Below are 12,189 nucleotides of genomic sequence, written 5' to 3' on the forward strand. Positions count from 1 at the left end.
AAAAATTATGGGATACATTACTGCCCATTATCTTAGAATGAAGGGAAAAGCACTTAAATGCTTACTTTGTGCCGGAAACTTATGTCTCGTATATTTTTTCGAATTAAAAAATGCATGATGGCGTAGCGAAGAGAGGTAAAAAACCACAAAAACAAGCCCCAAGGATTTGGAGCCAAAGGACCCGGGTTTGAATGCGTTTTGCCACTTACTGCCTAAGTGACGACCTTGGACAAGTCATTTCATCTCTAGGGGGCCTCAGTTTCCTCATCTGTAAATTGAAGGGATTGGATAAAATTATCTCCAACGTCACTTCCAGCCCTAAATCCCACTTTACAAGGAAAAAGTCACCTTCAGTGAATTAGGTTGCAATTACAAAATACCCCAGACCCAATCAAAAAAGATTGAGAATAAATTAGATGAACCTGAACAAGCCCGGGCAAATATGGAAGGCGGGGTAAACTCATTCCCTTTGATTGGCTCAAGGGGTTTAGGTGAGGCTTTCGTAATGGGATTGGTTGGCAGAGAACCAGTAGCGCTATCGAGGAGGCGGGCGGTTACGTCGTGACGTCACAGCGACTTGCCGGCGAGAGCGCGAGCAGAAGAAGCTGAGCCTCATTTGGTTAGAAGCGGTTGTTGTGCGTGTTTCTCTGCGCCCGCGTCTCCTCTCGGGTCGAGGACCTCGCTTCGGTGGGTGAGCCCAGCAATCTGTGCTCCCCTCGCGCCTAGGCCGTCTTTGTTTTGCCTCGCTTCTGCTCTGGTATCCCTGTTCGCCACCATGTTCGAGGCAAGGTTAGTGCAGGGCTCCATCCTCAAGAAGGTGCTGGAGGCGCTGAAAGACTTCATCAATGAGGCCTGCTGGGACATCAGCTCGGGCGGGGTGAACCTGCAGAGTATGGACTCGTCCCACATCTCCCTAGTGCAACTCACCCTCCGCTCGGAGGGCTTCGACACCTACCGCTGCGACCGCAACCTGGCCATGGGCGTTAATCTCACCAGGTAAGCACGACCGTGGGCACGAATTCGGACTTTTTGGTGGAGGAGAGAAAATGCTCCTTCCCCCTGACTTTTCCCGAGCTTCTTGGCGGGAGCGCGGCCGAGCGGGGTAGTTCTCGTTGCCCGGGCCTGGAGGACTGTGGGGGGGACGGACATACCTCATTGGTCGGAGCTGGAGCGGGGGGCGGGACCAGGCTGAAGCGCGCGTTTTGGGGAAGTGGAAGCGCGCCCCGGCCGCCTCCCGCCCAACGTCATTTCGGCGCCAAGCTGACAATGCGGCCTGAGAAGCTGTGGCGGGAAGGCTCCCACAAGCAGTTCCGAAAACCCGAATTTAAAGTCAAAGCATGCCACCCTCCATGAGAGGCGTTGTAGCCCGAGGTCGTGGCGATCCTGTGATGGGGGGCCCCGGATGTCTATGCTGCTTAACCATTAGAAAAAGATCGGTATCGGGAGGGAAGATGCTGCGTGCCCTGCCACCGAAGTGGCTGCGCTGCGCTAGGCTCATGTTGACATCCCGCTGATACAGCTCAGTGCCCTTTAGGTAAAGATGGCCAGGTACAATCACCACAGTAGTCCCGCTGGGACTTTCTGGACTTTATAGACGAACGTATTTATTTGCTCCCTGTTCTCCATTGTCTAGCATGTCCAAAATATTAAAATGTGCCAGCAACGAAGATATTATCACCCTAAGAGCTGAAGACAATGCAGATACACTCGCGCTGATATTTGAGGCACCAAGTAAGTTGTCTTCTATAAAATCACACCCCCACTAAATGCATACATGGATACTGAAATGTAACTTGGCATATCGTGTTTTATTTGTAGATCAGGAAAAAGTATCAGACTACGAGATGAAATTAATGGATTTAGATGTTGAACAACTTGGAATTCCAGTAAGTATCAAGGTTTCATGCTATGCATGTAATTATAATAGTTAAAGAAAATAAACTTAATACCATGACCGAAGCTGGTTTCATATACATATCCACTTAAGGTTCTAATGTAAAGGAAAAAATTTGTCAAGAGAAAAAAAATCACTTTTAATGTGGCGTTCATTATGTACTGCTTTGTTCATCTGTTTAATGAAATACAGGGTTTTAAATAATGGTCTAAAATCAGAGCTTAGATCTTATTTTTCCTTGTGTTTGAATTAAGAATGCATAACAACAACCAAAATAATACAGTTAGGATTTAGAGCTAGAAACCACCTTAAGAGAGTACATGGCCTTACCACCATACAGCAAAGCCAGACAGGTTAAATTTTGCCTGAGGGTTAAGTGACTTGCCCAGGGTCACACAGCTAGTACATGTTAAGTGTCTGAGGCTGGATTTGAACTCAGGTCCTCCTGACTCCAGGGCTGGTGCTCTATCCACTGCACCACCTAGCTGCCCTGGTGTGTCTTAATTGTTAAGCTCATTAGACATGCTGTGTTTTAATTAATAACAGTTTATAAGTGACTTGTAGTTGGCTTTAATCATTTCTAGGGAAAGATAAATTTTTATTATCCACATCAAAGTAGAAGAGTGATTGTATATTAAATTTTCTAATATAAAATAATGTATTTATTTTTGGAAGACTAGTTCTGTTCCCCATCTTTATTCATCTGTCAGGATTATTCATGTTGATAACCTAGTATCTAGTAGGGTGACTGGAATCAAAGAAAGCTCTTGGTCATTCCAGAACACATTCAAGAAAAATGGGCTTGGCTACTTATGGTTATTAAATATTTGAAATATTATTAAATGTGTTTCTCATTTACTTTTATATAAAACATTCCATTAAAAACACTTGTACGCTTAAGCTTTGAACCATTGCTAAATAGATTTTTTGATTGTCATGACTTAAAATTATCTTTTGGGGGTAGATGTTATTCAAAAAAAGGCAATTTCATAGCTTTTATTTTTTTCGCCAAATGAGATCAGTGACAAATCTAAGCATTTCAACTCCTAATATTCAAAGCTGGTTTTGTATTACAGGAACAAGAATATAGTTGTGTAGTGAAAATGCCTTCTGGTGAATTTGCACGAATCTGTCGGGATCTCAGTCATATTGGAGATGCTGTTGTAATTTCCTGTGCAAAAGATGGTGTAAAATTTTCTGCCAGTGGAGAACTGGGAAGTGGAAATGTAAAACTGTCACAGACAAGTAATGTTGACAAAGAGGAGGAAGCTGTAAGTCAAATCTAGATCTTGAGAAAATAATTTTTTAAGTTCAGTGAATGATATTGGTAAAACAAAATAACCTGTCTGGTCTAGAATAATAGGTTGGAATTCTAAGAATTTAATGGGTATAATTTGATATGTAACTGAAAGTCATTGCTAGAGACCTATTTTGTCTTTGGTGTGTTTTCCAGCTTTACCTTGGTCGATGACATTTGGAAAGGTAGGAAATGGCATGCCTTTTTACCTGTAGAACATAGGATGGTAGATTTATAATCAGAAAGGACTTTATAGATCATTGAGGCTAACCTCTTGTTTTTTACCAATGAAAAGAAACAAGCAACTAGTTTTGAGAGTCTTGTCCTGAAATGATTTTGAGCCAGAATCCCTAGTTTGCAGCAATGCACCCTAACCTCCAGCTGTATCATAATGGAAAATTTGTTGTATCCATATTGTTTTTATATTTAAAGTTCAATATGGAATCCAGGTAATGTTAAGTTACATCAAACCAAAAAAATTAGAGTTAGTTGGAATCAGCACCTTCATTTATAAATGAGGAGACTAAACCCTAGAGGTTAAGTGATTTATCTGAGGTCACATGTAGTGGTTGGCTAGTTTAATTAAAGAACCATGTTCTCTGACTTGACATAAGCTTACTTTTACTTATCTTGAATTTGGCGTAGTTTGTGGGTTTTACTCATAGAATTGACTACAACCACTTTGTATTGAAGCATACATATTATCTTTCCCAGCTCATGTACAAGATTTTAAGCAACTTGAGTACAGAAACTATCATAAGCATCTAGCACAGTGCTTTGCATGTAGGTGCTCAGTTGATCTTTCAATTAGATATCTAATTATAATTTAGATTCTAGATATTAAAACAGAGTAAACAATAAATTCCCCCCAAAAAAATGATGAATTTTTTTAAACAAATTATCGAGAAGTATGACCTTACTAAGGTAATATCTTGGGTTTGCATCACCTTCTTTTCCCAATATACTGTTATCTTCCTACTAATCCATCCTCTATAATAAGAAAACAGTTCAACAAACCTACCAGTTTAACCAAGTTTGATGTTATATGCAGTGTTCCACATCCATAGTATTAGTGCTACCCACTTCTGCAAAGAAGGGAGGGAGATGCCTTCACATATCTCTTCCTTGAAGCCAAGTCTAATTTCACAGCATTCAGTCTCAATTTCTGTTGTCCTTTCTGTTTACATTGTGTGAATGTTGTTTTCCTGGATCTACTTAATTTTCTTTGCATCAATGAAGAGTTCTTTTCCAAACAAGGGGTTGAGACAATTTAAAACAGTTTTGCTTTCATAAAAGTTGAGGCGATTTTGCATGGGAAAAAAAGTAATGCAACTAAGTTAGGAAGGAAGATGGTCAACTAGGGAAAATACCTTATCACATCTCTAATAAAGGCTGATATCCTAAGACTAAATTATTAGAACCATATGAAAGATTATCCAAATTTCTAATAAGAGCTGCAAATCAAACTATCATGTTCCACTTCATACCCAGCAAATTAGAAAAGATTGCAGAGGGTGAGAATGCTGTTGGAGGGGATGTGGAAAAATAGGTATACTAACAGTACACATTTTCTTTTTTTTTTTTATTACATACAAGGTATTTTATTTTTTCCGTTACAACAGTACACATTTTCAAAGAACTGTAATCATTACTTTTTCTTCCCTTTACCACAAAAATTCGATCCCATTTTAGAACCAGGGAAATGAAAGTGAAATTTTTAAGGAATTGCTCAAAGAAAAATAGGTAGTTATATTTCTGGTTAAATGGCCTTCTGATATCTGCATAGCTAATTAAGTCTGTACTAAGGCAATATGATGTCTACATTTCAATTACTTTGAAGGAGGAGGTATTCTATAAAATTTAAATTTTTAATCAAATTTCTAATTGAATTTTCTTTGTAAAATCAGAACACATTTCTAAGACTTCTCTATTCTTTTAGGTAACAATTGAGATGAATGAGCCAGTTCAGTTGACCTTTGCACTTAGATACCTGAATTTCTTTACCAAAGCCACTCCACTCTCTCCTACAGTAACACTCAGTATGTCTGCAGATGTACCACTTGGTAAGATAATAAATTACATCACCTTTAATCAATGGACTTAAAATCTTCCTCTCATAATGCTACCAAATGATTAACCATCTTTTTTTTTTTATAGTTGTAGAGTATAAGATTGCAGATATGGGACACTTAAAATATTACCTGGCTCCCAAGATTGAGGATGAAGGAGGATCTTAGACATATTTCATTTCTAAGAAGATAAAGGAAAAAAGGCTCTTGAAAAGAGAACTGCTTTTGAGATAGTCAACAATATGTTTAACTGTTAAGTCTTTTCAGTCTTAACTTTCAATTTGTACCTCTAGGTACATATATATGTAGATAATTTTCTGTAAATATATTACTTCTCTCCACATAATTTGTTTTTAAAAGTCCAAAGTTGGCTCTTAATACTATTATCCTAGACCATGCCTTATTTAGAAATTCTATTTTAGATGTTTTTATACCAACAAACTTCTTTTGTAATTCTAAGAAAAAGGGGGTTTCTTCGATTTAAATAAAGTTGTATGGAAATTGAGCTCTTCAGAGTAGTGCCTTCAAATTGGACCCTGCTCTGCTGCAAAAATCTTCATGGATTCTCAGCTATAGCTATTGTTTATGTAAAAATTACTTGCAGACGTTTATTTTTCACCCTGGAGCTGTTGAATATAAAGCATTGTGGAAATAGCAATAAAAGGGTATTTCAAATATTAGTGAGTGTGTGGTGTTTACATAAATGTGTATTTATATAGAGTAGTGGAGATCAAGAAGCTATTTAGGGGCATGTAGGGCTTGTGCATATCTAAGGTTTATAGACTTAAGCAGGTGGGGAAGGAGTGAATTTATATAGAGGTGAAGAATATTGAACATGTCGGTAGTATAAGGTAGCATTTTGCTTTGGCTGTAAGAATCAAGAAATTAGAATCATGGAATAGTGGGGTGTTCGATAAAGACTTGAGATTTTGAGATTAGTCAGACTGAGTTCCATTTCCTAGTCTGCTACTCACCTTGTAATGTCATTTAACCTCTGTGGGCTTCTTTCCTCATCCATAAAGGGAAGGAGTTGGGCTAGTGACTGACCTTCAAAATCTTTTCTGGCTCTAGATGTAGGATTCTCTGATACAGAAATTCATGTTTTGTGTCCTTTTTATTTCCAGCTTGAGAATGTCCTTAGTTCTTCCCAGATAAGAATGCTAATTCAAGTTGCATGGGTTGACACCAATATATTTATTTTTATGCCTATTTCTGTTTGAAGTCTTTTTTTTTTTTTTTTTGGTGAGGCAATTGGGGTTAAGTGACTTGCCCAGTGTCACACAGCTAGTAATCGTTAAGTGTCTGGGGCTGGATTTGAACTCAGGTCCTCCTGAATCCAGGGCCAGTGCTCTATCCACTGCACCACCTAGCCGCCCCTATTTGAAGTCTTAATACACTGTGTGACCTTTGCTATAGTATAGGTTTAAAATTACCTTGATAATCTCAGTAAGCATCTTGACCATCTTTGATAATGTGGTCACTAGCAAATTCCTTTTTAAAATAATTTTTTATAATAGACTAACTTAATCTGGATTTATATTGGTCATAAAATAACCAAAAAGATCTTTATTTTTTTGTATCTTGAATACTTAAGTACTTAAAGAACAAAAGTTCATGTTTAATGAGTTTATGGTTCCATAGGATCCTGGAGTTTTTCTTCAACTACACTACAGGTAAAAAAGCAGAGAGGCCTCTTGTCAGGTAAAAATCTAGGTCAATTACTAATGATTTCAAAGCACTTTGAAAGCCTAATTAATGTAAGCAATAAATCTCATTGCAAGTGTATCTTTTGTATTATCTCAGGCTATATAGTTATATTACAGTTCAAGAATAAATTTAGTTAGCCCTTAAAAATAGAATTAGTTTGCATTTTTGTTGGATGTTTAAAAGACCAGTATTCTCAGTATGGTCTTAGTGGGTATGATAACAAAAATATGAAATGTAAATTAGGTGTAGTTCTGCCAACAATGGTTTACTTTGAGTATCAAAGAGAAAGCTGCTTAAAGCGTTGGCCCCATGTATATGGTTAGATTCCTAAGAAAAGCAATTTCAGCAACTGAAGAGGCCTCAGATGACTAAGCTTTGAAGCAATGTTATTTAGGCAGAAGAACACTAGATTCAGAATAAGGATTTGGGTTCAAATCCCAGTTCTGTGATTTTTGAAGTAGATAATCCAACTTCTATGATCTTGTATTTGGATGAGTCAGTCAAACTCTTGGTGCCAAGCTCTGTGCTAAATGCTGGGGATAGAAATGTAAAAATTGACAATCTTTGCCCTCAAGGAACTTACAGTCTAATGAAAGACAACCCACAAAAAGAAGCTGAAAAGTGGAAGGGAGCAAGGAAAGTTCCTGCAGCAGGGAGATGAAGTCATAGAAGTACCAAGATAGGGTAAGCTGGTTAAGAAAGATGTTCTGAGCTGAGCTCCTTAAATAAATCCATTGTCCACCTGGAGGGATTGAGTGTAGTAATGAGGCAGCACACTAAGGCTGATAGGTCTAGGATGAAGTAGTTTTCCCAGTAATGTGCTCCCTGAAGCATGGTAGAGAAGTCTCAAAGTTACATAGCCAGGTGAGAAATAAGACAATGACCCAGCTTCAAAACATGGTCTGACCAGGACAGTGCTGTAACAGAACTACTATCTCCTTCCTTTTTGGAAACTCTAGGCTAGGATTCTTTTCGCTTTTCTGGCCATCTTGTCATACTATCAATTGCACTGGCAATTTATCAGTCCCAGATCTTTTCCATACAAGTTGCTGTATGGTCACATATCCTCCATCTTGTACTCTGAAGTGAATTTTTAAAAACCTAGTATTTACAAAATCACACTTAACCTTATTAAATTTCATTTTACTAGATTTAACCTAGAGTTCCAACCTGTCGGGATCCTATTGGATCCTTAACCTGTCACCCAGTATATTGGCTATCCTCAGCTTTGTATCTGAAAATATTTGATTCATTGATTTAAATGAACAGCACAGGACCAAAGGTCCTCCACTAGAAACCCAAGTCAACAACGTGACAGCTGTAGTCAGTCAGCTTTTACTCCAGTTCTATTCAATGGTGCTATTGTGCTCATCATTTCATGTTTTCAGTGAAGACAGTATGAGAGACTGTCACCTGCTTGTCTAAAATCTATATAGGTACACAATATAGCAGGAATAATTAACCTGGGGGTTCTGCCCCACTCCCCCATTATGTAGAAAAAAATTCTCAATATTATAGGGTAAGATAAATTGTGTACAAAATAAAAATATACAAAGCAATACTTTGATATATTAGGTTTTTTTTATTAAACTAAATTTTTAAACATTTAATATAATAATATTTTGGTGAAGAGAAGGTGGAAGTAGGAAACAAAAAGGTGCTATTTGAGGAAAGTTTTGACAGAAACCAAGGATTCTAAGAAGTAAAGGAAAAGAATTATTCCACATCCTCATACTTAACACAATTTCAGTGATGTCCTCCTACTCTGGAAAATGGCAATAGAGGGACAATTACTTTTCCTTAGTTAACTAACATACCCAAGAGAGTTTAGGTCCAGCATTAAATTGTCAAAGTTTGTTCAATCCTATTTCACACTAGCATCTACTGAATGGAACTGTTTGATTTCCAGAGATTCCTTTTTATCTACTAGGTGATAATTCACAGCCCGGACTTCTGGGTACAAGATAAAATGTATTGGTGGTATTTAGAGGTACAACACTATCACTATGCCTCCAAATGGATTTACTTTAATCTCACACTTGATTCTTTAAGTATTATTCCAATGCCTCATTATGATACAGAGATGACCTAAGTCTTCAAAGATTATACCAACATATCCCAAGCTACTAGAAAGGTTCCAGATATGGGCCAGAGTCTTCACAGCCTGGAGACACATTTGTTTTGGGTTTTTTTTTTTTTAAGTGAGGCAATTGGGGTTAAGTGACTTGCCCAGGGTCACACAGCTAGTAAGTGTTAAGTGTCTGAGTCCAGATTTGAATTCAAGTCCTCCTGAATCCAGGGCCAGTGCTCTATCCACTTCCCCACCTAGCTGCCCCTGACACACTTGTTTATGTTACTAAAAGGCTCATCTCCATGTTGGCCACCAGTTGAATTTTTCAGCTACAGCCACTCTTAAGCCCATAAACTTGGTAGATTATAGTAGTTTGGGAAAACAACTATGAAATCAAAGATCTTGAAATAGCAACCCTTATATAACAATTTAAGCTTTATAATGCATTTCCCTCAAAATAGCCTTTGAGGTGCATAAAATTATCCCATTTTATAGATTAGGCTCCGTGGTGACTGGGTTCCATATAAATAAGGTAGACTGAATTTTATCCTAGATCTATAACTTTAAGTCCAGTGTTCCACTATCATCCTGTCTCTCAGTCTGATAGATACCAGTTATTATTGATCTAATTACACCTTTGTGGCTGGGAGGTTGAGAAGGGGTGGCAGTAGGAAGTTCTAACAGTGTGCCCCAACATTAATTCACCTTTCACACATCTTCATGTCCTTTGACCCTTGTTATATTCCACTGGATACAGTTAAGAAGGTCAGTGCTGAAAAGCCAAGACTTTTCAAACAATGAGTCACTTAAACTTGAGTGTTCCATAATCAAAACTGCCTTTTTAAACTTACAGTCTGAAACAGTTTGTTCTCAATGCAAAAGACACTTCCTCACAAACTCCATTATAAAGTACATTCCCTGAAATTTGTTTTTCAGTCATGTCTGACTCTTTGTGACTTGTTTTGGGGTTTTGGGGGGCAATGATACTTAAGTGGTTTACCATTTCTCCAGATCATTTTACAGATGAGGAAATGGAGGCAAACAGGGTTACATAACTTGCTCTGAGTCACACAACTAGTGTCTAAGGCCAGATTTGAGCTCAGGAAGGAGTCTTTCTTACTCCAGCACGCTATCCATTTCACCATCTAGGTATTCCCACATTCCCTGAAAACAATTTATCAAACATTAACAGGAAAGATGTGAGAAAGTATAATCTTGGATAGAGATAAGAGTTGGAATCACAAAGACACGGATTCAAATCCTGCCTATGATGCTTAACTAGCTTTGTGATATGGACAAATCACTTTTAACTTTTTTGACCTTTCCTCTTCTGTAAAATGGGGGAAATTATGTAATGTCTGTTGTGCAGCTCAAACAACAATGTATTAAAGCAATATACAAACCTTATAGTGCCCTGTCAGTCAATGTATCCTTTAACATTGATATTATGATACTAAAACAGATCACTGTATTTTACCAGTTTTTTGTTTGTTTGTTTGTTTTTAGTGAGGCAACTGGGGTTAAGTGACTTGCCCAGGCTCACCCAGCTAGTAAGTGTTAAGTATCTGAGGCCAGATTTGAACTCAGGTACTCCTGACTCCAGGGCTGGTGCTCTATCCACTGCGACTCCTAGCTGCCTCTGTTGTTTCTCAATGTTGATTTTATTTGCAATGTTGCCATTATGAATACTGGCTCTGCTTTCAACACCCTGCATCACTTCATAGAAGTCCTCCCACATTTCTCTAAATTCATATTTTTTATTCCTTACTTTACAGTTGCATTGATATACCACAGTCTATTCAGCCATTCTCCTGTTATTGAGCACATTTTGTTTCTAGCATTTTGTTATTCCACATAATGCTACCATGAACATTATTTTTCTACATCTAAGCCACGGCTATCTTGGAAAATGAATGAGTGCCATTGGTCACAAAGGAAAGGCTGGACAAGATACTATGAATGAATTATGGGAAAATATATTTTAATTGTATAGGAGAAAGTGGAGGAACCCACAAAGTACTAGGTTGTCATGATGATGCATTATTAGCTGCATTTTCACATAAGAAAAAACAGCATTTTTTGTGTGCTGACTGGACAGGACTTTCACACCAACTAAAAGAAAATAGTTGGAAATAACTTGACCAACTCAGATGCAAGATGACCTTGCCTATGTCCTTGTAAAAAGTATCACACTAGGGGAAGCTAGGTGGCGCAGTGGATAAAGCACCAGCCCTGGATTCAGGAGGACCTGAGTTCAAATCTGGCCTCAGACACTTGACACTTACTAGCTGTGTGATCCTGGGCAAGTCACTTAACCCCCATTGCCCTGCAAAAAAAAAAAAAAAAAAGACAAAAAAAGGGATATGATATGAGTAATTTGTTTTTTTGTTTGTTTTTGCTACGGGGTATATTAAAACCATTTGCCCAATTTTATTTTAATTATTTTTAGACCATTTGGTTTACATGTCTAGTTTAATAATGAGGAACAAAAATTAATGTTGTATTCTTAATTGTGTACTTGGCATTAAGCCCATCACCATTAAGATCTCTCTAAGAACTCTGCTGGCTGGTTAATATGATGCTTTAATGCAGTCTCCAGAATATTCTTACTTTCTGAAATACTTTAAATAATTCTAACCTGAATTACTCTTACTTTCTCAGTTTAGTGATACGAGTAATTTGATTATAGGAACCTTGGATTCTGACATGGAATGCCTGTTACAGTAGGCAGGTTTTGAACCCTATCAAATTTGTGATCTTCGTTTATTCAGGTAGGGTACTGTCTCCAGATCACCTCAGTCAAATTTATCAACATTTTACTTCCAAATGCTTGAGGTTTAGCACATTTAGTGGCAAAGTGAATAAAGGGCCAGGTCTGGAGTCAGGAAGACCTGTATTCAAATCTGGCTTCAGACAATAGCTGTGTAATCCTGGACAAGTCACTTAACCCTGTTTGCCTCAGTTCCTCATGTGTAAAATGAGCTGGAGAAGGAAATGACAAACCACTCCAAAATTTTTGCCAAAAAAACCTCAAACTGGGTCATGAAGAGTTAGATGACTGAAACAACTGGACAATAACAAGGACAAATTTGATATATGGGGGGACAATTTTAGGTACACTTGATGTGTGGTGAGAATTCCCAAAGATTAG

General features: G+C 37.9%; 1 protein-coding gene across 1 annotated transcript; it reads left to right on the top strand.

Annotated features, from left to right (window-relative positions):
- Window positions 1–602: 602 nt before the first annotated feature.
- Window positions 603–5,940, top strand: PCNA (proliferating cell nuclear antigen). The gene is made up of 6 exons (XM_043980047.1): window positions 603–996; window positions 1,634–1,731; window positions 1,819–1,886; window positions 2,971–3,165; window positions 5,131–5,254; window positions 5,349–5,940. Exons 1-6 carry the CDS (start codon window positions 776–778, stop codon window positions 5,426–5,428), a joined length of 786 nt encoding a protein of 261 aa, XP_043835982.1. The 5' UTR covers window positions 603–775; the 3' UTR covers window positions 5,429–5,940.
- The last annotated feature ends 6,249 nt before the right edge of the window (window positions 5,941–12,189 follow it).

This window comes from Dromiciops gliroides, chromosome 2 (assembly GCF_019393635.1).
Source record: "Dromiciops gliroides isolate mDroGli1 chromosome 2, mDroGli1.pri, whole genome shotgun sequence".
In the NCBI taxonomy this organism is placed as follows: domain Eukaryota; kingdom Metazoa; phylum Chordata; class Mammalia; order Microbiotheria; family Microbiotheriidae; genus Dromiciops; species Dromiciops gliroides.

What these genes read in the sequence shown, in the direction of transcription:
- PCNA (XM_043980047.1), top strand. Translation starts at nt 776, where the DNA reads ATGTTCGAGGCAAGGTTAGTGCAGGGCTCCATCCTCAAGAAGGTGCTG. An exon ending in TTGACAAAGAGGAGGAAGCT is followed by an intron (nt 3,166 to 5,130) that starts GTAAGTCAAATC and finishes CTATTCTTTTAG; the next exon opens with GTAACAATTGAGATGAATGA. An exon ending in GTCTGCAGATGTACCACTTG is followed by an intron (nt 5,255 to 5,348) that starts GTAAGATAATAA and finishes TTTTTTTTATAG; the next exon opens with TTGTAGAGTATAAGATTGCA.